General features: G+C 57.7%; 11 protein-coding genes across 11 annotated transcripts; 7 read left to right on the plus strand and 4 right to left on the minus strand.

The window, feature by feature from the left end:
• Positions 1 to 2,828: 2,828 nt before the first annotated feature.
• On the plus strand, positions 2,829 to 4,275 carry SLS55_005939 (uncharacterized protein; the record flags this gene model as incomplete). The annotated part of the gene is made up of 6 exons (XM_066777380.1): positions 2,829 to 2,831; positions 2,889 to 2,928; positions 2,984 to 3,170; positions 3,206 to 3,342; positions 3,403 to 3,457; positions 3,519 to 4,275. 6 exons carry the CDS (start codon positions 2,829 to 2,831, stop codon positions 4,273 to 4,275), a joined length of 1,179 nt encoding a protein of 392 aa, XP_066631475.1.
• A 475-nt stretch (positions 4,276 to 4,750) lies between these two features.
• SLS55_005940 (uncharacterized protein) lies at positions 4,751 to 6,590 on the minus strand (the record flags this gene model as incomplete). Its single annotated transcript, XM_066777381.1, has 3 exons — positions 4,751 to 6,235; positions 6,292 to 6,399; positions 6,564 to 6,590. 3 exons carry the CDS (start codon positions 6,588 to 6,590, stop codon positions 4,751 to 4,753), a joined length of 1,620 nt encoding a protein of 539 aa, XP_066631476.1.
• A 715-nt stretch (positions 6,591 to 7,305) lies between these two features.
• On the plus strand, positions 7,306 to 7,740 carry SLS55_005941 (uncharacterized protein; the record flags this gene model as incomplete). Its single annotated transcript, XM_066777382.1, has 1 exon — positions 7,306 to 7,740. One exon carries the CDS (start codon positions 7,306 to 7,308, stop codon positions 7,738 to 7,740), a length of 435 nt encoding a protein of 144 aa, XP_066631477.1.
• Positions 7,741 to 7,824: 84 nt separating this feature from the next.
• PUT1_4 (proline dehydrogenase) lies at positions 7,825 to 8,637 on the plus strand (the record flags this gene model as incomplete). The annotated part of the gene is made up of 2 exons (XM_066777383.1): positions 7,825 to 7,830; positions 7,852 to 8,637. 2 exons carry the CDS (start codon positions 7,825 to 7,827, stop codon positions 8,635 to 8,637), a joined length of 792 nt encoding a protein of 263 aa, XP_066631478.1.
• Positions 8,638 to 8,812: 175 nt separating this feature from the next.
• On the minus strand, positions 8,813 to 9,706 carry SLS55_005943 (uncharacterized protein; the record flags this gene model as incomplete). Its single annotated transcript, XM_066777384.1, has 1 exon — positions 8,813 to 9,706. One exon carries the CDS (start codon positions 9,704 to 9,706, stop codon positions 8,813 to 8,815), a length of 894 nt encoding a protein of 297 aa, XP_066631479.1.
• A 1,416-nt stretch (positions 9,707 to 11,122) lies between these two features.
• On the plus strand, positions 11,123 to 12,743 carry SLS55_005944 (uncharacterized protein; the record flags this gene model as incomplete). The annotated part of the gene is made up of 6 exons (XM_066777385.1): positions 11,123 to 11,485; positions 11,566 to 11,600; positions 11,654 to 11,811; positions 11,866 to 12,041; positions 12,089 to 12,275; positions 12,328 to 12,743. 6 exons carry the CDS (start codon positions 11,123 to 11,125, stop codon positions 12,741 to 12,743), a joined length of 1,335 nt encoding a protein of 444 aa, XP_066631480.1.
• A 2,422-nt stretch (positions 12,744 to 15,165) lies between these two features.
• SLS55_005945 (uncharacterized protein) lies at positions 15,166 to 18,384 on the plus strand (the record flags this gene model as incomplete). Its single annotated transcript, XM_066777386.1, has 6 exons — positions 15,166 to 15,257; positions 15,518 to 15,788; positions 15,844 to 16,808; positions 17,299 to 17,605; positions 17,664 to 18,113; positions 18,175 to 18,384. The coding sequence occupies 6 exons, from the start codon at positions 15,166 to 15,168 to the stop codon at positions 18,382 to 18,384; spliced, it is 2,295 nt and encodes a 764-aa protein (XP_066631481.1).
• A 1,154-nt stretch (positions 18,385 to 19,538) lies between these two features.
• SLS55_005946 (uncharacterized protein) lies at positions 19,539 to 21,033 on the minus strand (the record flags this gene model as incomplete). Its single annotated transcript, XM_066777387.1, has 3 exons — positions 19,539 to 20,353; positions 20,414 to 20,667; positions 20,735 to 21,033. 3 exons carry the CDS (start codon positions 21,031 to 21,033, stop codon positions 19,539 to 19,541), a joined length of 1,368 nt encoding a protein of 455 aa, XP_066631482.1.
• Positions 21,034 to 22,617: 1,584 nt separating this feature from the next.
• Positions 22,618 to 23,595, plus strand: SLS55_005947 (uncharacterized protein; the record flags this gene model as incomplete). The annotated part of the gene is made up of 3 exons (XM_066777388.1): positions 22,618 to 23,123; positions 23,197 to 23,412; positions 23,472 to 23,595. The coding sequence occupies 3 exons, from the start codon at positions 22,618 to 22,620 to the stop codon at positions 23,593 to 23,595; spliced, it is 846 nt and encodes a 281-aa protein (XP_066631483.1).
• Positions 23,596 to 25,898: 2,303 nt separating this feature from the next.
• SLS55_005948 (uncharacterized protein) lies at positions 25,899 to 26,375 on the plus strand (the record flags this gene model as incomplete). Its single annotated transcript, XM_066777389.1, has 2 exons — positions 25,899 to 25,903; positions 26,027 to 26,375. The coding sequence occupies 2 exons, from the start codon at positions 25,899 to 25,901 to the stop codon at positions 26,373 to 26,375; spliced, it is 354 nt and encodes a 117-aa protein (XP_066631484.1).
• A 182-nt stretch (positions 26,376 to 26,557) lies between these two features.
• Positions 26,558 to 27,926, minus strand: SLS55_005949 (uncharacterized protein; the record flags this gene model as incomplete). Its single annotated transcript, XM_066777390.1, has 3 exons — positions 26,558 to 27,341; positions 27,401 to 27,688; positions 27,739 to 27,926. 3 exons carry the CDS (start codon positions 27,924 to 27,926, stop codon positions 26,558 to 26,560), a joined length of 1,260 nt encoding a protein of 419 aa, XP_066631485.1.
• Between the last annotated feature and the right edge of the window lie 39 nt (positions 27,927 to 27,965).

Raw genomic sequence — 27,965 nt, forward strand, 5'->3', positions numbered from 1 at the left:
GCTGAGCGTTAGTGCCTTGGCTTTTGTGGGGTGCGCTTACATTGGGCTCGTGTTACAAACACGCAGCTGAACCGCTGAACCGATGAACAGTATGCTTCAAACTAAGTGGATCAGTCTCGGTTCGGGAAGCTTTGTCACGCATGTTCTATAATTGGATTGTACTTGTAATCAACACATACACGAAAAAGGGATCCTACGCTACTCTTTCTCATATCATTAACTGGCATCTGAGCGGGCGAGCTGCAAATCTATGAAGGATGCTTTCCTTCCGGTGGTATCGGCCAATTTCTGCGGTGCCAGATCTCGGAATCTCCAGCAAGAGGGCTTCTTGGTGTGGAAAGAGTAACCCATGCAGCTAAGGCAGAGTAAGTGGTATGCGTAATTTCACATCTGGCTCTCTACGGTACTATAGACGTTGAGTGAGGCCGTAATTTCCTGCCGTGATGTCAAAGAATGGACTCAGTGAGGATGTCTATCATACATTGGATGAGGAATAAGTCACAGAGGGTGGAGGAAGTTGACGACGTCGCGTTTGGAATAATCAGGGGAGAAAAGAAAAACAAAGGGATGGCAAGTGTGCACTTATTAGAGAACTCACCGGCCTTAGGCTTACCCCCTCCAGTTGATCTTGTCGTCTCTAAACGCCACTGTGGGGCTTCCAAGACAATGTTCCGCGTCTGGCGGGATATGTTACCCACATTTTCTCAGCCTATGCATTCTTGTTAAGTTCGCTGGGGTAGTATCGGTGGACCCTGTCGATTCCGAAATGAGGCCCCACTTGGCCAAGGCGGGATGAATAGGCGGATGCTACTTCGCCGGGACGGTTGTAGCAGTAGGACCCGGTCTTTGCCGCCAGGTCAGGGTCGGGGACCGCGTGTACGGAGCCGTCGTGGGCTACGATTCCTTAGCCGCATCCTTAGCGCCCTTGCTGCGTGCGTCAGTGTACCACTACCAGCAGACGGCATGGTGATGCTTCCGGCGAACAGGTCGTGGGAATTCGGCGCGACCCTGGCGATTGTAGGCTTCACGGTTAGCCTGGGCCATGCGCCGTACCACGCCGATTGCCGGTGGAGATACTTGTGGCGCGGCCTTCAGCGCCTAGCACCACGCCGGAAGCGGTGTTGGTGTACGGCGGGAGCTCCCCTGGCAGCAACATGGCCATCCAGCTACGGAATGGGCTCCATCCCATCACGTCGTGCTCGTCGTGGAACTTGGAGCTAGTCAAGGCATACGACGCAGAAGGGCTTGTCTACATTACCGAGGATATCATGAGACATTATTGTTGCGTGGCCGGTAGTGAGCCAGGGAAGATGAATGATGACCAAAAAGGGACTGATCCGCTTCCAGCCCTATGGAAGACTCGGAAGCGAGACGGCAAGGGCTTTTGGGGCCGGCTGCGCGACGGAGCTACAGACGCTTGTTTATGGTGGGGCAATAAAGCACCACGCTAACTGGGCCAATGCTCTCGCCGGGCTCGAGGATTTTCGCAAGGGGAATTCGGAGGTGGTTGTCAAGTTCTGACATGTCATCATGCAGCTGCAAATCTTAGGCTAAATGCTCATACGCACTCTATGCCTTAAGGCATCCTGATGATTTAATCACGTCTTTCTCGCACCCAAACAACTCATTTTTGTACATCGAACGTAGCAGATGACTTGTAACAGGAGATTCCTAAAGTCCCCGTCCAAGTAGAAGTTGCGAATCACCGGGACGAACCCCGCACGACATGCTTAGGGTGCTTTGTGGGCTGAAGCTCGAGACTGGAAGAGGAGATCCGCGACGCCATGTCAGCCACCCGAACGCCACCACCGAGCCGACATCCGGTTCCACAGCCCTAACAAAGTTCCATGACGATGTCGATCCAAAATTCCCCGCCCGCAGCCAGTAAAGATGTAGACGACACAGACCAGGGCCCGCACAGAGCAGAAGATACAGAAGGCACAGCGGGCTCAGCAGGAATCGCAAAATCACCTTGCTGACCTCGATGGTGCCGCTCAGCACCTCGGCCGCAATGTTGCCGAAGAAGCAGCCCATGGACTCGCTATCTTTACCCCTGGACCTTCTGCTGTTCCTTCTTCCTTCGCTTTCGCCGACTATCAGCTTTTCCCCGCATTATCGATGGCTATTCCTCGAAGACATGGTGGCTTGCCACCTGCACGAGCCTAGATTTTCACAAGGGAAATTAGCCTCAATTTACCTGTGCTCCTAAACGTCTTCCTTCGCGCTGGCTGACTACCTATCGGAGGTTCCCCGCGTTATCGGTCGGCTTATCCCCGAGGCCGTGGTAGGCTAGCTCCCGCCCGAATCCAGCTATCTCCGGGGTGTACCATCGGGCCTTTACACAGCCACGACTAAATTCTCGCACCGTGGCGTATTAGCCTCAAGCCTACCGGCCGTTTATTCGGACCATATCAGCTGCGCCGCCGGGAAAGAAGACCCGCATCCGCGAAGACTTCATTGGTCGGGGGCGAATGGATGGTACACAGCAGATTCCGAATAATGTCTAGGCCGCTACGTTGCGCTCAACGCCGGCGGTTTGGAAGGTCCTTTAGGATCAGAGCTAGACCCTGGCCCCAGGGGAAAGTCGCTGCCGCTGCTGGGCCTCTTAAATAATGGATGCTGTTGCTGATGAAGTAGCTCCATGACTCAACCCTCACTCCACTCTTTTCAAGACTCCCGTCATCATCATGGGCCTTCCAGCGGCCCTTCTGGAGCAGTGGGTCGAGTATCCCATCGGTTGCTCCATCTGCCTCCTACGGCTGTACGCCCGCATACGCGTCGTTGGCTGGCGGAACCTCTACTACGATGACCTTTTTTCCTTTCTTGCCATGGTAAGTCGGTTCGTCTGGAATTCATTGAGAAGGCGGCTCACTGATCGGGTTGCACAGGTCTTCTGGACTATCGAGGCGGTGACGATTTATCTCATGAGTCAGTTACCCCGTTGGCATGCAGGTAATTCCAGCCGCTGACTCTCCAAACATAGACGAATATGGCAATCTCATTGGACTTGACGACGAAAAGGCCGACGCCCTTAGCGACGCCCAGGTCAAATCCCTTACCAAGGGGTCCCAGGCAGTGTTCGTGGCATGGTTGGCCTACCTCTGCCTCATCTGGTCGTTGAAAACTTCGGTTTTGTTCTTCTACAACCGCCTCGCGTACGTGTACAAGTCGTACGGTCAAGACCCACCAGCTAACACGTTCGCAGCCAAGGGCTGAAAGAGCAAAGGCTTGTCATGTACCTCGGCTGGTTTGTCGGTCTTAGCTGGGCCGCGATGATGTTGCAGATCCTTCTCCAGTGCGTGCCCGTTCAGAAGAACTGGCAGATCAAACCCTACGTCGGAGGTAAGCTTCACAGACAAACAGTTTGCACAGCAGCATTCCAAGTTAACACGTGACGGGCAGACAAGTGCACATTGACCTACGCTCGCTACTACCTCCTCCTCATCCTCAACGTCTCGTAAGTCCTCGTCCGCAATCTCACACCTCTCAAGCACAGCAGCGATACTGACTGTCACCAGCACCGACATAGGCCTCATGGCCTTCATCCCCGCCCCGATCCTCTGGAAAGCCCAGATCCCGCTGAAACGCAAGCTCCTCGTCGCGGTGCTCCTCTTCTCGGGCATCTTCATCGTGGCGGCCGCCATCATCCGCTGCGTCATGTCGGTCAACGACATCCGGCACATCGGCACGTCGGGCATCTGGGCGATCCGCGAGACCTTCGTGTCGCTGTTCGCCGTCAACGCGCCGGCCATCAAGCCGCTCTTCTCGCGCAGCCGGCACAACCTGAGCGGCAGCAGCAAGGACAAGTCGACGAGCGCGGGGGGCGGCAAGTACGGCGGCGGCCACAGCCGGTCGCACGGCGGCGGCGGCGGCACCGTCACGCAGAAGGCGAGCCGGCACCACGCCGAGGCGGACGAGCTGGAGTTGCGGTCGGCGGCGCAGTGGAGCCAGTCGAGCGGCAAGGACCACGAGAGCATCATGCAGGACCTGGAGCGGGGCAGCTCGCGGGCCAGCGACGACGACGACTACACGGTGCCGGCGGCCATGGCCAAGGGCGAGCCCGCGGGGCTGCGCATCGAGGTCACCCAGGGCTTCACGACGACGTCGGAGGAGGTGGCCCAGGGGGCGCGGGGCGCCGAGGAGCCGCGGACGTGGAGCGAGGTGGCGGGCCATGCGATGATGACCGATAACATGCGCGCGCGGGAGGGCTGGACGCAGATCGGGGACAGGGGCCGTGGCGGACCGAGTCCGACGGGGGGTGCTGCGAGGAACTAGGGAAGAAGAACCGTTGATTCAGAAACACGGCTATAATACTGATATACTTTTAATTAAATCCGTTTCGACAATAAGCTTTTCTGGAAAGTATGTCTCTGACCCGATGCCTGTTCGCAGCTTAGCGGCGAGATCTACAGTAGGAGATCTACAGTAAGTAGCTGAAGAGGTATTGAAAACGGCGGCGTTGGCTGCGGGTGCACTGGCGGTGGCGGTGATGCTTCATCGGCCAATGACGGGGGAAGGGGTGGCGTGGGAAGCGACCGCGGAGGAGCCGAGGAAGGAGTTGATGGCGTTGGTGAGGGAGTCGGGGCGCAGGCTGGACCTGGGATGGGGGCTGATTGTGGGCAGCTGGGGTTCGTGCCAATGGCGCGGTTTGTGAGGGATGCTGTGGGGGCGGATGTTGTGGGGGCGGAAGCAGGGTTAAAGGTGTGGTCAATCCAATTACACTTCCGGTCTGCAATTGCACTACGTACCACTAAATCTCATTCGAAGGATACTGAACTGCCTCCAGCGGCTTGTAATCCTCCTTGATTGTCCTCACGCTCGTGAAGCGCTGCAGATGGGCCATGGTGCCCGTCTTGTCGTTCGTGCCCGAGTCCCTACTACCGCCAAAAGGCTGCTGGGCCACAACGGAGCCGGTGCACTTGGTGTTCAGGTAGAGCATGCCAGCCGCATGCTTCAGCTCGGTCATGGCCTCGCGCAACGCGTACGGATCCTTGGCGTAAATACTGCCAGTCAGAGCGTAGCGTGATGTCGTGTCCAGCGCCTTCAATGTCTGCTTCCACTCGCTGTCTGGATACACGTACACGGCCAAGATGGGACCAAAAAGCTCGCGAGACATGATGTCGTGACGAGGGTTGCTTGTACGGTAGACGGTAGGGTCCACAAAGTAGCCCTCGTCCTTGGACGCCTTGCCGCCCGCAATCAACTCCAGCTCGCCATCTTGCTTCGCGTCCTCAATGACCTTGTTCAGACGGTCGAAGGCTTGTTCGTGGATCACAGGCGTGATGAAGTTCCCGTAGTCCTCGACGCTGCCGACCTTCAGCTGCGAGATTTGTTCCTGCAGGATCGTCTTGAACTCGGGCCACGCGGATTCAGCGACGTACAGCCTGGAGTTTGCCGAGCACTTCTGTCCCTGGTACTCAAACGCGGCGCGAATTGTGTTTAAAGCAGCGTTCCTGACATCCGCCGAGGGATGGACAATGCCCCAGTTCTTGCCCCCTGTCTCGCCAACCACACGGGGGTATGAGTTGTAGACACCATCACCAATCGCGTTCCCAATCTTCTTCTGCAAGCCCTTGAAGACCCTGGTGGATCCGATATAGCTTACCGCACCGAACTCGGGTCTTTTGAGGATGGTATTGGTCACCTCCTCTGCGTCTCCCGGGAGAAACTGGATAACATCCTTGGGCAGGCCGGCTTCGATAAGAATCTGATGGAGAAGCCAACTTGCGTGCAGCGCGTAGTCGGACGGCTTCCACATGACCACGTTTCCGAGCAGTGCTGCCGGGCCAATCAGAGTGGCACCGAGGGCAGTGAAGTTGAAGGGGGCAATGGCGTAGACGAAGCCTTCGAGAGGACGATATTCCAGCTTGTTCCAGCTCTTATCGGAATGGACTTTGGGCTGCTGTGAGTAAAGCGACCAGGCTTCCTGGATGTAGTACCTGAAGAAATCCACCGTCTCGGCAGCGGCGTCGATTTCAGCCTGCCAGATGTTCTTGCCCTGTCCCAGCATTGTGGCCGCCACGATGTCCGAGCGATACTTCCCCGAGATCAGCTCGCAAGCACGTAAGAAGATGGCAGCCCGATCTTCGAAAGGCATAGCCTCCCAGGCCGGCTTGGCCTTTAGTGCCGCATTCACTGCATCATCAACCTGCTGCGGTGTCGCCGTTGCGTACAGTGCTACAGTCTCGGCATGCTTCGAGGGGTTCTCCTGCTTGCGGGACTGGTGTGTCTCAACCTTACCACGCAGTCAGCACGGGGCCGGGGATGTGAGATTCCAAGGCGGAGACATACGTTGGCACCATTGATGGTGATTGGAACCTGCACTGGCAGCTGGCTTTTCAGCTTCTTCAAAGCTGCTGTGAGAGAAGCTCTCTCTAAGGAGCCCTTGCGATACTCGAGCTGCAAATACAGTCAGGAAAGAGACCGCGAAGTCAAGGGAGAGAGTGACCTACCAGCCTCTCGTTTTCAAACTGTGGGGGATGCCACAGACTTAGAGATCTATGTGATAGACGAGTAGCGATGATTCTGCTGGGAAATTTGGCCAGTGAACGAGTGGCGCGGACGCGACCCGTTACGGAGAATGGTTTCATGATGGCAGAAGGTTGACCGGTGTGCTGCCTCAGAGTGTGGCGCGACCCGAGAAGCCTACAAGTAGGTCTATTAAACTTCGCTCCATGGCCACGAGTCCACGACTCTCCGGGGCCGAATGCCGACCCCCACTATGCTGGAGCACTATCGGTGCATGTGTCCGGCTCTTCGGGGCCATCCACCGATGCCAACCCGCCTTTGCATTATCTTCGGTGTTGCTCGTTGGTTCCGGCTAGTGTGACTCACATTGCTTGCGTGCCATGCAGCTATGAGTTTGCCGATTCGTGCTTCCGATAACCCCTCTTCTGTGCCCCTCACGCTCCCCACTAGCGCGTGACTCCTACCACCACTATCGAAGTTGGGTATCTTCGCAGAGTCCAGCCGAGCATGGAGACAGATAAGGAGCACTCTCGGAAGAGCTCTCCGATAGTCTACAAGATATCTTCCCTTCTCTCAACGAATCCTATGAATATATGCGAGCGCAGTCTCTCTCATCTATGCACTATGTGACAGTGAGAACGCTGGCTTCCTACGAATATGTTATACAGCTGTTCTAAACAGCCAAGGGAAATGGCATTGTCTCTTGCTCTCAGGGCACGCACACCAAGAACAGCCTTCCACTCCGCCCGTTGCGCGAGGTCCCACGGCATACGACATGCCAGCAGCGCTGCAATCGCGGCCACGACCCGCTCCCACGAACGCAAGGAGAAGTCTGCCATGTCCAGACTACCAACGAGTACTCTCCTCCGATCCCTGGCATTGACCACCCTCATGTCTTCCCGATGGCTTCTGAGACCCTCAATCGCATTACTGGGAGCCATCACCAGTTCCAAATCCGCCTTGCTCAATCCGGACAAGAATCCGATTCTCAACGCGCTACTGAGATGGACCGTGTACAACCACTTCTGCTCGGGCACAACGCCCCAGGAGGTCCGCAAGTCGGTGGACGACCTCAAGCGCGTGGGATACCAGGGCGTCATCCTCACGCACGCCAAGGAGATAGTGCTGGACGAGCCGCATCAGCCGGCGGCGACGGCCGACGCGGGGGCGGAGCACGGCTCGCAGTGCCACAGCATGGTGGAGAAGTGGAAGCAAAGCTCGCTGGCCACGCTGAGGATGCTAGGCGCAGGTGATTTCCTTGCGCTGAAGTAAGTCTTTCCTCTCGCGGCGACCGCCAGTTCCCGTGGCTCGTACTGACATCTTCCGCCCCTTCTCAGGCTCACCGGCGCGGGGCCGATGGCGGTGGAGGCGCTGCGGACGCAGAGCGCCATCCCGGACGCGGTCGACAACGCGCTCGCGCAGATCTGCTCGGAAGCGCGGCGGCAGGGGACGCGGGTGTGGATCGACGGCGAGCAGCAAGCGCTGCAGCGGGGCATCGACGAGTGGGTGATGGGGCTGATGCGGCGGTGGAACCGGGACGGACCGCTGGTGTACAACACGATCCAAGGCTACCTAAAGGGCGCGAGGGCCAACGCCGACCGGCACGTCTGGCTGGCGGCGCGGGAGGGGTGGACGGTGGGCATCAAGCTGGTGCGGGGCGCGTACATCGAGCACGAGGTGCGCGCGTTGATCCACGACACGAAGGAGGAGACGGATGCGTCGTACGACGCCATAGCGGAGAAGCTGGTCGGCCAGATGCTGCCGCCGGAGGCGGAGGCGCGGGGTTTGCGGTTCCCGAGCGCGGCGCTCTTCCTGGCTACGCATAATGCTGCGAGCGTGTCCAAGATCTGTGCCATGCATCGTGCCCGCCTCGTTGCGGGATTGCCCACGGCGACGCTGGAGTGTGGTCAGATTGTCGGCATGGCGGATGAGCTGGGGTGCGAGTTGATCGTGAATTATGAAAGGTGCTTGGCCGATCCGGGCATGAGTAAAGCAAGGCCTCCGAAGGCCTTCAAGTGCCTCACCTGGGGCTCGGTCGGGGAATGTATGGGATTCTTGCACCGTCGGGCCATCGAAAACCGGGGAGCGGTGGAGCGGACCAAGCATATGGCCGGCGCGTTGAGGGAAGAGCTGTGGAGAAGGACATGGAGGATGGCCAGGAGAGAATAGAGTGACGTGGAGAATAGCTCCGATGCCGAATTTTTTCAAGAATCCAGCTTGACTACCACTCCAAACTCTTTGGAATATTGACATGCGTACCTGCTTCACTAAAGGAAATTTCCGAACTGTGGCATGGAAAGAAATTACACGCTTAAAAGATGGAAGAAATGAAGACCAGCCAAATTCACTTCTCCTTCCTCGCCTTCTCCAACCCGGAAAGTAACTCACTCTTCGGACACTCCTCCGCCCAATGCTTTCTGGGAAACTCAAAAGTAGAAGTGACGCGGCCGTACGACATGCCACCGAGCTGGCCGAGTGGGCGAAGCTTGTCGAGGTCGATATGACTGACATCGGCATCGGCGGCATCCTCACGAACCCAGAAGCGGGTAGCCTTGACCAAGACCAGGCCGGCGACGCTCATGCCCTCGCGCTGGTGATCGCGGAACTCCTTGACGTCGATGGCCTTGCCCTCGATGGAGAAGACGGATTCCCGCACGCGGGCGGGCTTGACGGTGGAGGTGGGGGCCTCGTGCAGGCCCGAAACGTCCCACTCGGAGACGCCGTAAGGGGCGTCGATTGCGGTGGCGTTGACGGCCTCGATCATGTTCTCGGAGACGGCGTTGATGACGCATTCGCCGGTTTCCTTGAGATGGCGGAACGTGTCCTTTTCGCGGCCGGGCCTGGAGGAGAATCCGACGATGAACATGGGCGGGTCGTGGTCGATGAGCTGGAAGTAGCTGAAGGGGGAGAGGTTCTTGGTGGTGCCGTCGCCGGCCACGGTGCTGATGAAGCCGATGGGGCGAGGCGCGATGCCCGAGATGAGCAGGCGGTAGTTGTTGACCATGGGCCGGTCGGCGGCATACGGATCAACCTCGACGTGTTTGGCGAGCGGATCACTACCACAGACGCCCTTACCGTAGTCCCAGTTGGGGTCGGGGCTCTTTGTGACTTCGATGGGCGTGTTGGAGTGATCGAAGTCCGGGCGCTTGGCGAGGGTTTTGTCGAAATCGCGGACTTTGTCAACGATCTTGTACTGTGCCTGCGCAGTTTTGGTCGCCTCTACTGCGGAAGACGCCATTCTGGCCGCGCACAAGCTTCCCCGATGTAATTTGAACTGCGAAAGCAAAGGTCTGTGACACGTGGTCTTTAGCTCGGCGGGAATTCTTCAAAGAGTGCCTTTGAACTTACCTCCGAATGACATTCAGCCGGGTGAGATGTGCTGCCATGATGAAAATTGATCGGTGTTGTCTGAGGCGTGACAGAGCTGCTGATTAATATGCATACAATGTTTGGTGTTTCGCCGACGATGACCGGCTGGCTCTTCCGACGCATTGCGGTATCGGAGGCCGCGGCCGACTCTCGCTAATAACCCCAGCCAGAGACTCGATAAGTCTTCCAATCACCATCACCGTCCTATCTTCTTTGCTCCTCCGCTACCGCATGTGTGATTCTTCTGCCCTTCACTTGCATGTAAACATGTGGAGGGGAAACAACAGCATCAAGATGCGGGGTATCTGTGCAAGAGATAAGGCTTGTGGAGAACTACGCACTAGCGCACTAATCATCGTGTTAAAGTCGGAACGCTGCCCCGACTCTTCACCCGCGGAATAATCACCATGCCCGCTTCGACGCGTGACAGCAGGATAGGGAAGAAAGTCCCCAAGGCGTATGGAAGACGGCACCCCGACCTGGATGACCGCAGCTACTAACGACGCGCAGCTGCGATCGATGCCGGGCTATGAAGGTAAAGTGTTCCGGTGCACAGCCATGTCCCAGGTGTGCCCGGAAAAACGAGCGGTGCCTTTACGCCGCCGAGGTCAAGCGCGTATCCGTTTCGGAGAGGTAGTCTTTGGCCAATCGATTCCGACGGCTAAGCAGAGCTGAAGATGTATGCCATGCAGTTATCTGCGGGAGCTGGAAACCCGAGCTCGCTTCCCCGTTCCGAGCGTGAGCCCAGAAACTCCCACCCAGAACCATGTATCGGCGGGTAATCAGGTTGCGCCCGGCAGCTCGCTTTCTGCACAACCTGCCATTTTGCCGCAATTCGTCGACGACGCAGAGGATGGTGAGTCTACATGTATGTACTTCGCTTTCAATGTCTCACGGTGATGCAGCGATAGCTCCCCACGCTCCCGCAAATCCACATCCTCCATCCCACTTCTCCGGAACGGACGCACACTGGACCGACCCCGGAACAGCCTTCCGGCAGAATCCGTTGGCCGATAACGAGTACACCTTCGCGGAGATAGGTGGGAGGTTCTGTGAGTACATGCTCGGGAAGTGCCTCCGCCGCGTCTCGCTGACCCGTACCAAAGGGTACATGGGACCTTGTTCCTCTTGGTCGTTCTGCAGGCGCGTCTTATCCCTGCTTGGATGGCGGTTGCCGGAATCCATCTTTCAGCCAGACCCAGGCCACTTTGGAGGCGAGAGCTTCCGCTTACGATGGTCGCCTTTGGGCCATGATGAGGCTCCAGATGTAACCAGTGTACCGCCCATGGACTACGCCCTGTTCCTGTTCAACACTGCCAAGTTCTATCTCGGCTCCATACTGTACATCATCGATGAAGCAGACTTTCTCCGTCGTATCCACGAATTCTACGACGACCCTGTAGGAAAAGCTGTTTCATCGAGAAGCTGGTACGCCCAGTTCCTCTTGATCCTGGCCTTTGGAAAAGCCTCCATCTCCAACGAGAGCTCCCGCGATGGGCCTCCGGGCTACCAATACGCTGCCCAGGCCATGTCCCTGATGCCTGATCTGGCAGGACTAGCACCGGACCCCATACAAGCAGTTCAGGCGTTAGCTCTGGGTGCCGTGTATCTGCAATCTGTGGACATGAGGGTCGGCGCTTGCCATCATGTACGTCCTTCACCATCTTCCGTGGGCCTGCTGCTTACAGATACCGCACCAGATCGGACATGCATTGCGTACCTGCATAGTCGAAGGATGGCATCGCCACATGCCAGAGGAGGTGGTAGGCATCGAGCACTCTCGCCGGTGCAACATCATCTTCTGGGTCGTCTACAGGCTCGACCGAGAGTTTGGGCCGCTCATGGGTTGCCCGTGTTCCATCTGCGACGGCGACATTACCGCCAAGCTGCCTTCGGAGATGGATGCGTCTCTCAGCGCACTGAACATGTCCTTGCATGTTCGGCTCTCGCGCCTGATGGCCCGCATCCTGACAGGTATGTGAGCCGTGGTGCAAAGCCAAGACCTCTGGCTGACGGCGCAACCGACAGCCATCTACGGAGTTGGGAAGCAATTCGACGGCTCGCTGGTGCCGAACACGCAGAAAGTGCTCAGAGAGCTTGCCCAGCTGTCCAAAGACATCAACGAGCTCCTCAACACTCATTTCCAGGGATCCATCAGCAAAGCGTCCAGAATGGCTTTGCGTCTGATCTTGTCCTACCACCATGTATGAAAGCGCCGCCCCAGGCTCGGCCTCATTTCTGACCATCACAGTGCGTCGTTTTGACCACACGTCCCTTGGTAATGTGTGCTCTCCAAATGCACATCAGACGTGCAGAGACTTTGAGGTGTCGACCCATCACGCTCTCTGCGCCAGTCGTGTCGCTTCTGCAGTCATGCGTAGACTCGGCCATGATCATCCTGCGCACTCTTCGCGGAATGGGCGACGAAGACCTGTTGGGTGAGCTGTTGCAGCACAGTTCGACTATAATTCCCGCTGACCATGGCCGCAGAAGCGTTCCTCCCCTTCCAACTCGAAGACGCGTCGTCCTCGGCCTTCATCCTCTACCTCATCCGCACCATCAACCCCTCGCTTCTCACGGACGAGCGATGGTCCGAGGACGTGAAGCATGTCTTGGACAAGATGATCGCAAAGGGGAGCGTGGCGGCGCCGTTGCGAAAGCGGGAGCTTGGGCAGTTGGAGGACGCTCTCGTGGCCGTGAGCCCGGTGTGCAACGAGCCGACGACGCCCTCTGCAAGCCACCAGGAACACCAGGCTGCAATCGCTTCGACTGTGCGCCCCGCCGATTCTGGGTGGGACCTGTTCCTGGAGAATGGCATCGTTGGGATATCGCCGACTGAAATGTTGGACTTGGCGGCCCAGCTTGAAGTGGATAACGACTTTGGGCCGCAGGTCATGGATTGGTAGATAGCCGAGAATGATAGAGCGTAGGATGGTGGCGGACACGCTTATCTCAATCCGACTTCTTTCATCTTGCGTCGGAACTCTCTTCCGACGTGGGGATACGTTCTTTCGATGCGGTGACACTACAAGTAACTGACAAGGCCGATAAATCGAAGTTGAGTCGAAAGCATACAGATCGAACGGCAACATTCCTTCATACCCCCCACCCTGATAATGTTGTCCAAGCTCGGAGTTCTGGGCGCGTCACTCAGCTCTCGTCATCTGTGTCGTTCAGCTCGCCATCCTGTCCTTGGTCGTATCCGCAGCCTTTCCTCCGCGACGGCGCCGAAGAAAGAGTTTCTTTGCTTGCTTCCGGACAAGCCGAATGTTTTAAAGCAACGCAAGGCAGCTGGAGTGTACGTGTCACATCAGGCATAGATATGTGTATCTGACATTCTTGAAGGTTGCACTACGAACAAATCAAGCCCCAGATAGCGTCAGGTACTCTCGTGGTAGGGGGTAAGTTACACCCGCTTATATTGTTGTCCGCTCCGTGGGCCTACGTAATAGATTCTGACGACCTCTCAAGGAGGAATGTATGAAGAGCATCCGATGGAGGGGAAGGCTGCTCAACAGATAGGGAGCATGATCATTTACGCGGCGGATAGCGCCGATGAGGTTTGGGATGTTATCAGAAGGGACGCTTACGCCGTCCACGGTGTTTGGGACCTGGACAAGGTTCAGGTCATTCCGGTATTCTTGTCCATCTCTGCGTTGCCTCTTTGCATCACTAACACATGACTCAGTATGTATCGGCCGTGCGGACGCCAATGGTCGGATCACCCTCCCGGAAGTAGGACCGAGATCGGAGTGTCGGGACGGTAAGATTGCACCGAGCAGCGGGATACGTTCCGCTGGTAGCTTAAATATCCAAAGCGTAGGTAGCGTCTTCTGAGAGACGCGGTCAAGTATTCCTTTGTCACTGTGAGAAACATTGCCGAGATTGTGCTCCTCGCTTACCCGGAGATTCTCGGAACAAGATGGGCGACTCGGATCTGACAATAGCATTCATCGGCTGCGGTGAGTTCCATCGACTACTTCAAATGCACTCCGGAAGACTGATGGCACCAAGGAAATATGGGCGGTGCCGTCCTGGACGGACTGTTTGACTCGGTTTTCCCGAACGAAGAAGCAGGCGTGCCCGCTACCCAACCGAACCCGGGATCGAGGGTCTCCAAGTTCATCGCATATACACAGAGTGCACGCTCAGCCCAGAGACTCCGAGAAAAATATAGCGGCAGATATGCACTTCGAGTGACTGTCATGCATTCTCATATCATCGACGCCATACGAGAAGCGCACGTGGTAGTGCTGGGCTTCAAGCCATACATGGCGCAAGATGTGCTTCGGGCCCCGGGAGTCCGAGAAGCACTGAGAGGCAAGTTGGTGATCAGCATGCTGGCCGGCCTGAGCTCTGGTGAGGTGTTGAGCCTCTGCGCACTTGGTGAAACCTGGAGCTCTAGGCCCATTGTCACCAAAGCCGTACCGAACATGGCGGCACGATGCCGTCAATCCATGACAATCCTGGAGTTGCCGGACTCGGGCTCCATACCGCCACGGGAAGCCGAGCTCACCGAATGGATTTTCAGCCAGGTCGGGAGCGTCAAATGGCTTGCATCAGGGCTGGTCAACGCCGGATCCATGCTGATGACTGCCTGCTTGGCGGCCTTGTCGATTCCCCTCGAAGGCTTGTTGGATGGGTCGGTAGCCGAGGGCATTCGGCGTGCAGATGCCATGGAGATCGCTGTGCAGGGAATCAATGGGTTGGGGGCCATGTTGGGCACGGGAATGCATCCAGCGGCGCTGCGGGAGAGCATCTCGTCGCCTCGCGGCTGCACCATCCAATCCTTGTTAACTGTCGAAAAAGCCGCCACCAGGGCAGTCTTTGCGCAGGCGTTGATTGATGGCACTCGTCACCTACAGCCTGCGAGCGACGGAAGAAGGTAGACACATATAGAAACCAACACCTCTCCAACTCGCAATCCGTACAGATTGTGACATGATTTGTTTGGCGCGGCTGCACGTCAGCAGGGAAGCGAGGATTCATGCACTGGCCAGGCAGCAACGGACGAGACGCCCCCTCCTTCCTTTCAGGGCCGCGGGGTTTGGTGCGGCCCCATGTAAGCAGCTCGCTTATCATTAAGTAGATGCCTCTTCGGACCAGCTCCAACCCATGACTCGCCACCAACAAAAATCAATCAAAACCGAAGGCGTCTCCTATTCCTGAGCAACGCCAACCATGTCCTTTTCCACCTTTGTAGCGCCATCCTCGCACGCAGCGCGACCGGCATTTGCATCTCGAGATGAGCCGCCCTTGCCTCTGCTGTTTGTCGATACGACGACCACGCTGAGTCGGACCAAGAGACGCAAGATTCGTGCGCACGTCATGTTCGCTACGCACGAAGCGAAACGACGCCATGGCCTGAAGGGCGCTGAACCTGAGCCCGATCGAAAGAAAGATGAAGCACCCACCTTACGGTCTGTAAATGCAATAGTTCTGCAACCTCTACAACGCATCAACTTTGCCGACGCGGATCCATTTGACTGCTTGCCGGTGAGATCCTACCCAGGCATGCATGGTCTTCTTACATACTGTCAGTAACCCGCTATGCATACTCTAGTCGCGCCAACTCACTCGAAACCAGACTTCGACCACTACCCCGGCCCCACGCCACTCGCCGAAGGTATAGTCGCTTTATTACTGGTGATGCAGTCGGCTAACTGGACGCGACAGACAGACTGCTACGAAGCCAGAGCGCAGCAGTGAAACGCGCCAACACGCAATGGGACCTGATCAGCTCACACGAGGCATCGTTCCTCGTCCTGCTCGCCGGCATCTCGAATCAACAATTCATCTTCAGTCCACATTCCCGATGGCGCTTCGACCATCTGAAAATCCAGAACCATCTCCTGCGGTCCATCCGCGAGAGCCTCGCGTCGTCGGGAGCCAAGCCATCCGAAATCCCCGAGTCCGTCATCTTCGCGATAGCAGGCCTGGGCTGCACCGTGGTGAGTAACCCCAAGCCTCGACCCCGCGTCACCCCACTAACGCATCCTCGGGCAGGCTGTCTTCAACGGCGACAAGCACGTCGCCACGTCGCACCTCGCCGGCGCGCGCGAGCTGATCCGGCTGCGCGGCGGCATGGACACGTTCCAGCGCTTCAACCGGCGCGCCGTCATCTGGTGCGAGCTGCACGTCTGCGCCGCCTACCAGCTGCGCCCCACGCTCGCCCCCGCCCCGCCGCCCTGGCCCTTGACTACTTCTCCTTCGCCCTTCCCGCCCGCCTTCGCCGCCCACGTCTCCGCCGCCCACGCCCGCGCCAAGGCGTCCTATCTCCCCCCTCCTCCCCCCGGTAAAAGCGAACAGCAGCACCAGCAACAACAACTCACCCGCATCCTCGCCGCCCTCACCCTCGTCAGCGCCTCCACCACATCGCCCTGGCAACCCGCATTCCAAGCCTCCGCCGCCGCCAAGGAAGGCGTGGCAGCCGCGCTGGACGACGCGGCGCACGCGCTGCTGGTCGAGCAAGCGCGGCTGCTGGATCGCGACGACGGTGACGACGGCGAGGAGGAGGGAGATTGGGCGCATGCCGTCATGCTGCACGCTGCCAACGCGTACTTGTGGGCGGCGCTGACGGAGCTGCCTGCGCATTTGCAGCTGCACAAGGCGTTGGATGGGAGGCTGCGGGGAGCGCTGGAGGGCGGGGTTGCGGCGGGGGGGTGGACGCGGCGGCGGCGGCGGCGGGGCGATGGCGGTTACGGGGACGGTGCGGGCGGGAAGGGAGATGATGGGGCGGGGGCGTTGGGCGTGGAGGCGCTCGTGTGGGCGTTGGTGGTGGGGTGGTTTGTGGCGGAGAAGATGGAGGCCGAGACGAAGCAGGCGCTTGGCCGGGCGGGTGGAGGGGAGGAGATGGTGGGCTGGTTTGAGGAGAGGATCTTGGAGCTGCTGAGGGCCGAGGGGATTCGTGACAAGGAGCGGGCGGCGCGGATGATAGAGGACTTTCCGGCCACGGATGCCTTCAGGAGGAGGTGGCATTGTCTGTTGTTGCAGGATAAACTTTGCGGGTGTCGTTGATGGCGGGGGTATCCGCCCGACGAGCGGGATTTCCGGATGTGGAAATCTATCCGCCGGCAGACCGAAGCCTGAAGAGACTTCAAACCCGCTCCGCGTACAACAGTGTATTTCGAAATCGGAACCTTTTTACTCGCTGAATCGCTTTTCTATTCAAGAAGAAAACATGCTGCCGGGCCGAAAGTTGAGTGTTGAGATCAAGTATGCACCCTCTTCTTCCCCGCCAGCCTGTGCTAATGCAGAGAACAATGCTGTAGTCTGGAGAGCTCCGACGTCTTACTTCGAGAAAGCGGAGAGCCATGCAGTCTCGCTGGGTTTGTGGAGCTTACAGCGCCTTCATCTACTATGGTGAAGGGCGTGAAGATACTCCTTCAAGGCTTTCGCAAAGTAGCGTACGTCTGTCCGCCTGCAAGTACCCCCATGGCTCTCCATTGACCTTTATATCAGCTGGGGTACGAATACCGTTCAGGAACAGTGGATACAGCAAAAGGACCGCGTGTTCTTCAGAGAAGTCCAACTTCAGGCCGAGTCCGAGCAAAACAACGAATGCAGAGCTCGCTGCTGGCCGTTCCGCATAGACCTTGATGCGCATATGCCCGAGACAATCGATGGTCTTCCCTTTTCATACGTACGGTACTTCCTCACGGCGGAAATACAAGTTGGTTTCTGGCGAAGGCTTCACCGTGGCACTCGCATGATTCGAGTCATCAAAGCTCCAAGCTTTTGGGCCATGGACGCCGATCTTCAAGAGCTGGTGATACTTCCCTCATCGCATCTTGGCTGATGTCTCTCAACTGACAGGATGACTGTAGAGCGCAGATATCTGGCCGAACAAGATCAGCTACCAGATCTCTTCTCGGCGGCTGTATCAAACCCACGAGAAGGAGATGGCCGTCTACTTCCTCTTGACCCCGCTGAAGCATGGCACGCGCATTGGTCCGATCCATCTTGACCTCGTCCAGACGGAAGTGCTCACGGCAACCAGGGACGGGCGGCCATGGCGCAGAGATAGGACGGTGACTACAATCGCATCTACTGTAGCATCCATCCCTCCGGACTGCAAAGGCGAGCTGGCGGTTGATCGCAGGAGCTCTCTTGGTGATTCGGACATGCGGGACGAGTCGTTCAGCTTCGCCGTCAAGCTGCCCATTGATCCAGCTGGCTACCGACGCGTACAGAGTGTGGACGACGAGAAAATCAAAATCCGATATACACTCAAGGTGTGCGTGGATCTGCTCAACCCGGAGGGTCACCTTAGTAAGGTTGGTTCACACTCCTATTGTTTCCCTTATCCTGCTTCAAGTATACGCTAACTGGGGTCAGCTTCTGGTTGACTTTCATCCCAAATTCTTTGCCTCTATTGACAACATGGAAGAGTTGTCAGAACACAACAGCGTTTTGGATGGAACAGTTACACCTCCTCTTTACGGAGACCATGTTTTTGATGAGATGCTTGATGCAGATCAGGACGCAAGGACTGAGTTGCCCGAATATGAAGATTGTGATGGGCTCGGTATGGCCGTCCATTTCTAATATAAATCGAGCCCTTGCCATGTTGTTTCAACCGTCCACTTGGAAAGATTGCGATTCTCCATGACAGCACAATACTTCAGCTGTGGCGCGTATCAGACCCATTCCCGCGTGGCGATCAGTCCAGACCTGCGGCACAGCAGCACCAGCCAACGCTTTCCCTCCCGCCTCCTCCAGAGAGCAGCAACCAATAAAGGCATCACCCACACACTGAACTCTTCTCATCTCTTTTTTCCACTCCCCACCACCCATTCCACCAACCACCAAAAATTCCCTGCCTCCTCTCCTGCCTCAACCGCTTCCTCTCCTGCAACCCCTTCGGCCTGTTCCTCCCCCTCTTCCACCCTCCCCACCACGCACGACGCCGCAAACGAGCGCATCTTTCTCAAACTCCCCCGCCCCCACCGCCACCCATGGGCCTGAAACTCACGCCTCGCCCGCTCGCCCGCGCCTACCCGCCCCACCGCCACCCGGAAAAGCGTGGCGTACCCGTGCCCGTCCTCTCACGCGCCCGTCGACCTCGTGTTCCTGGAGCTGCCCGCAGTCCCAGCCGACACAGAATGGCGCCGGCGGACGGGGATGGAATGAAGAAGAGGAGGCGTTTTGCGAATGCGTGCGGCGGCTGGGTGCGCAGATGGCTGGAAGGTGAGTGAGAGAGGGCAGAGTGCGGCGGCGGTGGTCGATGGGAGGGTGTGCGGGGCGCAGGGTGTTTGCGGGGCGCGGCGCGAGGTGGAGACCGTTGCGGTGGGGTTTGAGTGTGGCGGCGGAAGGCCATGTGAGGGAGGGTGCTGTTGCAAGTGATTTTGACATTTTCTTGGTTATCTCCAGCCCGACGGTCTATTTGGAATGGAACCGTAGGGTTGCTTGCTGATGAGGATGGCCCAGTGGATGGTCGTGTTACTGGGCAGCTCACTCCTCTGCTCTCCAAGGAACACGAAAAATACATTCATACGTGGCTCGGTGAAGTTAATACTTTTCCAGACAGCCTCGTTCTGCATTACGGCAATGTTATAGACGTCATGAGTATCTTGTGCAAAGCGAAGCGAAAGTATTGTCTCTGAATTGAACAACAAGTCTACTGATATTACCTCTACAGAAACCTTCTACAATCTACCTACCTGAAACGCCTCTCTCCACTCCCGTCCCCCACTCTACGCTCAAACCCCAACCGCACGCTGCTCGATCCACTTCCTCGCCTGCTCATCATAAAACCTCACCCTCTCCCCACCCCCCTCCCACCCCTCCACCTTCTCCGCCTTACTAAACACCTCCATCGTCCTCTCCAACCACTCCGCATACCCCATCCCCGGCAACGCCTCGACCCACTTCCTCGCCTCCTCCCCAACCAACAACTGCACACGACACGCCTTCGCCGCCGCCTCCACGACGCCCTTCACCCTCGCCACCCTCCTCTCCTTATACGCCTCGAGGCACGCCTCCACCGCTTCCCAGTCCCGGGGGGCTGCGTCATCGCCCCTCGCAAGCAGCGCCCTCACCCCGTTCGCGAAGCACGCCGCCGACTCCATAGCCTGGTTCGCGCCCATGGCGGCGTGCGGGACCATCTTGTGCGCGGCGTCGCCGACCAGCGCGGTGCGGCCAGTCGTCCAAGCGTGCGGGGCAGCGACGCCTTCCTCGAGCGCCGTCATGAGCGCCGTTTTTTTCCTGGCGAAGACGTCGGCGAAACGGACGGTTTCGCCGGCGTCGGAGGAGGAGGAGGAGGAGGGGGTCTTGATGACGGTTTCAGCGACGGCGGAGGCGGCGGAGGCAACGTCGGCGGCGGTGTAGCGCGGGGCACGGCCGTAGGGGAGGGGGGACGGCAGGGCCTGGAAGATGAACCAGTAGAGGATGCCGCCGGCGGCGGTGAAGAGGAGGAGGGAGGAGGTGCGGCGGTAGATGGTGTAGTTGCGGCCGGGCGGGAGGGAGGGGTGCGGGGTGGATATGCCGTAGACGCAGGAGTAGTTCGCTGTGAGGTCTGCGTGTGCGGGCCCGCGTGTTAGTGGGTGGTGGTTTGAGGGAATGGGCATGTACGTACAGTCTGCGGGTGGCTGCGCCGTCGGCGTCAGGGCTTGGATGGAGCGGCGCACCGCGCTGTGCACGCCGTCGGCGCCGGCGACGAAGGCGCTGCGGATCTGCGTGCCGTCGGTGGCCGTGACGAGGGCGTGCGAGGGGAAGTTTTCGACGGAGGTGACGCGCTTGTTGGTGTGGATGCGGGATTTGTCGCGGATGTTGTTGTGCAGGATCTCGAGCAGGCGCTGGCGCTCCATGAAGATGCCGTTGTAGCCGAGACTGTGTTTGTGCGTGTCGTTAGTGGCCCGCTCGGTGTGATGGCGTGGTGGTGATGGGCTGCACTTACACTTCGTCAAAGTGCCGCATGGCGTCGACGGTGTGGTACAGAGTGCCGTCGGCATCGCGGTGCTCCCAGCGGTCGTGCGGGATTTTGTACTCTTCGACGTCGTCGATGACGCCGATTTGGTCGAGGATGCGCAGGCCGTTGGGCATCAGGCCGATGCTGGCGCCGGCTGGCGGAGCGATCTGGTCCTGTGACTCCCAGAGGATGTACGAGATACTTGACTGCTCCAGGATATTGGCCAGTGTCAAGCCGGCCACGCCACCGCCGATGATGGCAACGCAAACTTCGCTCTCGGAGGACATGATGGGATTTCCCTGGGGCTGAAAGACGATGTGTGGTGGATAAGTGTTCTTTCGTTGAGTCGACGAACAGTTTCTCTGATTGAATGATTTTCTTTGTTTGAAATGCGTCTGATGGAGGCAAAAGTCGAAGTCACAGCTCGTCAAGGCCAATATATATCAATTCAACTGCTATGACTGACGCGTCCTTGTAGAGCCGACTGCCATTGCTTTGAAATGCTCGCTGTTATCACCGACCTTGTAGGCCTCGGCCGACTTGAGGCAAATGTCTCAATGGTTTGAGATGCTGGCGGCTGTACACGTCGGTCCAATGACGGGGAAGTGGATCCTCACCCCCGTCTCGGTCGCTCGGAGGCCGAGGAAGTCCGTCTCCTGGTTGGTCCGTGTCAACGGACCGTCTCCCCGAACGTCTCCGGGCTACGGAAAGCTTGCGGTAGAGCCTCATCACCCTCGTCAACCTTCGTATCGTGTCACACAGAAAGTCTCACGCCATAGGCCATCACCCATGCCCTGTGCCACGCCTCCTATAGTGACAGCATGGAATCCAGTTGAATCATGGGGTGTGGGGACTCGCTGAAGAATACCCCCGGCTCAAGCGAAGTCGCGAGTCGCGAGGCCGAGGTGATCGGCAGGCGACAGGATTCACCAACTGTTATCCCCACAACTTCAAGTCACTTCTACATGGTATCTCGGCCGAGCCTTTTTGCTGTCCATCACCCACCATGAGTTACAAACCACCTGCACATTGTCATTTGATGCGTCTCTCTTACAAGAACCCCATGGAGGAGGGGCGCCGCCACCTTTGATACATTCGCATTCGCCATACCCCACCCTGGACAGTGGTAATCGAGAACACGCTGGTTGAGGAATATATTGGTATATGAGCGGGACAACATCTGGGGCATGAGATGGCGAACTACTACCCAATATACTCCGGTATCATCAAAGGAGGAAGTAACAACTGCTTCATTGAGAGCCACGCGTCCCCCACAGATTCAACGTCAGCACAGTCGTTAACCCTTGGAGGTTTCGCTTGCAACGCTGACCTATCGTTTCAGAGTTCAGACACTTCAATGGCTCTCCTGCAAGCACTTGACATTTGACCTCATTAGCCGGTACATTCTTCTACGCGTATCAATCACCTCTCGCCTCGATACCGATCATGAAATTCTGCTCGATCTGTAGTAGAGGACGTGGCTGCCCGGAGTCGGGTAGTGATAGGTAGGTTCGGGACGGCCAACCACTCATAATGACGTCACGACACGATGTACCTACCTATGGTAAGAGGCGAACGCCCAACCTCGAACATACAATTTGATCTCCTCTACACCTCCACCTTGCTCCCGACCCCAACCCCACTCCAAGATGAAACATCCAAGTCTCGTGCTCGACCCCTCCCATCCGCAGCCTCCAACCAGAAATGCCGCCACCACTTCCATCCCCCCATCCCTCCCTCCCCCAAAAGAAGTCAAGGTATCTCCCGCCGCAGACGCAGGCGGCGCCTCCTCCTCCTCTCCATCGAACAACGCCAGCCTCTACTTCGTCGGCACCGCCACAACGATCCTGGAATGGGAAGGCGTGCGACTAATGACCGACCCAAACTTCCTGCACGCAGGCGACCACGTGCACCTGGGCCCGGGGGTGCGCGGCACGCGAGTGACCGACCCAGCCATCTCGCTGGAACAACTACCCCGGATCGACGCGGTGCTGCTGTCGCACTACCACGCGGACCACTTCGATCAAGTCGTCGAGGCGACGCTGCGCCGCGACCTGCCCATCGTCACCACGCCGCACGCCAAGCGCCACCTGACGACGAAGGCGGGGAAGGGCGAGAGCTTCACGGATGTGTTTGATCTGGATGCGTTTGAGGAGATGTTTCTGGATGTTAAAAGCCCGACTGCTGCCGGACAGCGGCAGCCCGCGGTCAAGGTCACTGGCTTGCCTGGGAAGCATGTCCCGCCCGGCCCCGCGGGCGCGTTGAAGGCCGCGAATGAGTTCCTCCAGGCGGTGCCGCCGACGAACGGGTGGATGCTGGAGCTGGGCTACAGAGATGCTGGTGAGGACGAAGGAGCCTCGTTCCGCTGCGGGTATCGGTGAGTCCGGTGTGGTGACTGGAAAGGCACGGCGCGGCATATATCGGGTGTGGCGCGCTGATCGAAAACGCAGTATATACATCTCCGGCGACACGCTCATGGTGGACGAGCTGAAGGAGATTCCGGAACGGTACAAGGGGCGCGGTGTCGATTTGATGCTGATCCATCTCGGCGGCACGACGATTCCCGGGCCGAAGCTGCCGCTGTTGATGGTGACGATGGATGCGGATCAGGGCGTTGAGCTTGTCCGGCTGATTGATCCGGATTTGACTATCCCCGTTCACTATGAGTATGTCTGCGCGCTTTGTCGTTGTTGTTGTTGTTGTTGCTGCTGACTGGTGACGAAAGCGACTACGATGTCTTCCTCTCCCCGCTTTCCGACTTTAAGAAAGCTATCGACGATGCTGGTTTGAGCAGCAAGGTTGTGTATCTCAACCGGAAGGACCAGTTCAAGTTTGCCGTGAAGCATTAGTCTTGCTAACTTTCATTTTGTTTGCCACACCGTGCCTCCTTGGGCTGTCATACAATAACGTTGTTTACGTACGCTGTTGGATCTTGTGTGTTTCCGCCGCAGCTCGATCATTCGGGTATGTCATTACTGGAGGCTACGACTCTTGAGCCTTGAAGCGGCGGGTCGGGAGCTGACCCTTGGGTAGCGAGGCAGGTAGTATTAGCTGTTTTGATGCAGGAGTTAAGGTGCATTCGTCATTTCTACAGCAAAAGCGGGGGCGAATGTGACGATGGCTGATATCGCGGAAGGAGCTTTAAATCTCCGCTCTGCTCCAGACTGGTTGAACCGCTGGCTAGTGATACGTGGGTTGCAGTGCACAGAGCTGCTCCGCATCGCGTCGGGATCGAACACTCGAGTTGTGCTGACGATGGAGGGGAGACCTCAGACCGAGGTCGATATTCGTGTTTTCTCGAGGTTTGTTTTGAGAAGAGGGACCCGTGGATGGTGCCAATTACCTCGATCTATTCTCCTCTTTCGACGTCTCTCTGATGCGAAAGCGGACGCTGACGTGTGGATGGAGTGAGGGCGCTGGCCGTGTAGGGGACGTGTGTGATGATGACTGGTCTTTGTGAAAAATGACGAGTCGTCTACAAAAGAAAGATGTTCCCCGCAACTTAATAATCTCCATCAGATGCGGTACGTATGTGCTAACCGTGCTCTCCTGCAAGCCGCCTCGTGCGATGTGACTCCAACTCCGCTCCCAATCTGACTAACCAGCTCCGTCACTATGGCTTCCATTGATGTCTACTGCATTAATGTCCTCTGCTTTACGAATTAACTTTTATTATTCTGCCGACTTGTCGTTAGCTTCTCTCCTTCATCACATTTTCTATCCATGGTTCTTCCATTCCCTACCGCATTGGTGGGGCCTCCCAATTCATGCGGAGCATAGCTCCCTTTCCCAAAAGGAAAAAAGACCAAAAAAAAAAAGGGGAGAGGTACGTACCTCGGCCACCACAGAGATTCGTGGTACGCGAGTTCGAAGAATCGAGAATGGGAGGCTCCTTTCGCGTGATCGGATTAAGCAACCAGCCGAGGACACAGTTCTGGTAAAGGAAGTTGATGTTGGTTGCGCAGGAAAGAATTACCAGTCCGTCGCGCTGGGCACAATCAAGTCTGCTTCCCAGATAATGCACTTCCGGGGATAGATGTAGAAAATAGCTACAGCAAGGGCACGAATCGGTTGGACTTGTTTAGGCTTAGCAAAAAGTCTTGGATAATTAGCCGACGGGTCAATCAAGCTATTTCACAGAGCCCGAATTGCCACGGCGGCGATGCTTGAGTAAGTCTTGGCGCGGGATGCCTAAGCTTCGCTTTGCTTCTTCCTGTGACGTCACATTAAGCCCGGGTGGGTCTGTCTCGATGGGACAAGTCCTGCTCAGGAAACGCTGGCTACCGTTCCTGTGTCAAGGTTTGCACTGTGCGCTGGACCGTATTCAAGCCTGCTGTCGAGGTAGACGGCGTAGGGCTGTTTATTGGTAGGCATTCGATCTGATTAACAACGTTTAAATCCTACTGATCCGTTACCGATCGTGGATTAGCTTTTCCATGCAGATCGAATTCGCTATGACACGCGCTTAAGCGGCTCTAGCCTATAGGGTCAATTGCTCCGCGGTATGATGGATGGATGAGCAGCGATATGAACATTTCCGTTCGCCAAGGGAACAAGGCGGCTCACCAAGCCGGGAGATGTTGGTGTCCGCTCGGGAGCCGATTCAAGCTTCAAGCAGGAGTCTCGGGATTTGACGAAGAGCAAAGATGTCTGTATGACCTTGATTGTCACCGGGCCATCTTCGTTTTGTTTTGACAGAATCCGGACGGCCTTAATATGCAGCTACGAGGGTGTGCTTCACGTGGGTGGACACCTGCCAGCGAGAGAGTACGAAATACGAGCCCGACGTGCGAGAAGTTGTGGGACGTTTCGGCGTTGCATCCACACGGGTCGCGATGGCGGGGAAACGGTGAGATGTTGATCGGCAGCCAAGCTGTGGGGCATCACACCGGTTGAAGGCCTAACAGCTTATGCGGCATTAAGTTATCTGATCGAGGTTATCTGATTGGAGCCGTCCTACCTATCTCGCTACTAAATATGGAAAGCTCCAGGCGAAGAAACAACCATGTCACCGAAGTCGGCGGACTGGGACGTGGATACCGGACCTCTGTCGTCTATAAAAACGTCGTTCGACTCTACTTTTCCCCAGCATCCACAACCAGCACAAACTCAATTGCAAAGAACCACCACCACCCATCTCCCATTCTCCACCATGAAGTTCACCACCGCCGCCGCTCTCGTCTTCGGTACGTCATCTCCACCGCTTCGATACCAAAAGACAAACACTAACACCCCCCCAGCCACTCTCACCGTCGCCACCCCTCTCGGCACGCCAACAAGGCGCGACCCCGTCCCCTGCGTGCCGGACGACCCGACCAGCTGCACCAACATCGGCGCCGTGAAGCGGGAGCCCGAGCCCGTGCCCGAGCCCTGCCTTCCCGACGACCCGAGCAGCTGCACCGGTGGCGTCAAGAGGGAGGCCGCGCCCGAGCCCGAAGCGGAGCCCTGCGTGCCCGACGACCCGACTAGCGGGTGCGGTGTTGGAAAGAGGGAGCCCGAGCCTGAACCCGAAGCGGAGCCTTGCGTTCCCGACGACCCGACTAGCGGGTGCGGTGTTGGAAAGAGGGAGCCCGAGGCCGTTGCCGAGGCGGAGGCATGTGTTCCTGACGACCCGACCAGCGGGTGTTAAGTTCGGTGCCGAAGAAGTGGGTCGATGAGGCATTGTCACAAGTCAGATGGTGCTTCCTTCAGGGCCAGCGTGTGTCATCGGGGAGGGGCAGGAGGGTAGTCAGAGCTCAGTGACGTGGGGCATGAAATGTAACTTAGAAACTACGGAATAAACTGTGCGTTGAACATCAAGGGAGCCCCTCTTCACCAATCCTCCTCATAGTGCTGTTCCTCCTCCACGAACGACGCGTACCCGTCGCGGGCAGCCAGCCACACCTGGAAGCCCAGCCACGAGTCGGGGAACATGGCGCCCGGGGGCATGTAGAACTTGGGCCAGCAGAGGTCGAGGTGCGGGACCCACGAGACGCCGACGCAGTCGGCGCGGGTGCTGCAGTGGTCCATGCAGTCGTCGAAGCTGGGCAGCACGATGCTGTAGAGATCCATGCCGGGGCTGTCGTAGTTGCACTTGATTTGATACGAGTTGGCGCGGGCCGCGTCCGCGTACGTCGAGCCGTCGGCGGCGGGGCAGACGGTGGGGACGCGCTGCCGGCGGAGGGCGCCCCACACGTAGGGCACGGCGACGGGCGAGCGCAGCTCGTTCTTGAGGTAGCAGGCGGGGGCGACGTAGGAGACGGCCAGGCAGCCGTCGTGCTGGTCGCACGCCTCGAGGCACTGCTCGAACGAGGGCGTGTCGACCGCGACCATGTCGCCGCCGGCGTAGTCGGTGCCGCAGAGGATGTCGAAGGTGCCGCCGGTCGCGATGGACGCCGTGGCGCCGTTGCTGGCGGGGCACGAGATGGGCGCCGTCGAGGCCGAGACGAGCTTCGCCGTCCACACGTGCGAGACCGAGACGGGGTTGGCGTTGAGGACGCCCTTCTTGTAGCAGGCGCCGTACACGTAGCTGACGTCGATGCAGCCGTCGGTGGCGGCGCAGTCGTCGATGCAGGCTTCGAACGAGGCAACGCTGGAAGAGCTCAGGTCGCCGCCACTGTTGTAAGACAATGTCAGTATATGGCAGTCAGCAAAGGAACGGGGAGGGTTTCTCACGCATAGTCGACGCCACACTGAACCTGGAAGATGCCCTTCGAGGTCGTGTACTGAGTTCCATCGCTTCTGTTGTTCTCGCAGGAAAGCGAGGCTGAGGTGGCCGCTTCCGAGACACCCGCCTTCTTGGCTGTCCACACGGCAGAGTTGGAAACGGGCACAGTAAGGACGTTCTTCTTGTAGCAGGCGTTCGGCCATACGAAGGCGGCGGTGATGCAACCGGCTGTAGTGTCACAGTCGCGGACACAGGCCTCGAACGAGTCCACCCAGGACGTCCCCATGTCTCCGCCACTAGCGAAAGTCAGCAGAAGGGTCTTGAGTTTGCATGAACTCATACGTACGCATAGTCGGTACCACACTCGATGTTCCATTGGGAGTTCTGGGCCGGGAAGGTCAAGCCATTGCTGGCATTGTTCAGGCAAGAGAGAGTGGCATCGGCACTTCCGGACGGGGCAGGGGCGGGGGCAGCAAAGGACTGCGCGGCCAAGAGTCCCAAAAAGAGGGTGGGCTTCGAGAGAGCGGGGGCCATGATGAGTTTGGCAAAGAGCGGATGCCCAAAGGCAGAGAA

This window comes from Diplodia seriata, assembly GCF_021436955.1.
Source record: "Diplodia seriata strain FDS-637 chromosome Unknown scaffold_6, whole genome shotgun sequence".
Lineage (NCBI taxonomy): Eukaryota > Fungi > Ascomycota > Dothideomycetes > Botryosphaeriales > Botryosphaeriaceae > Diplodia > Diplodia seriata.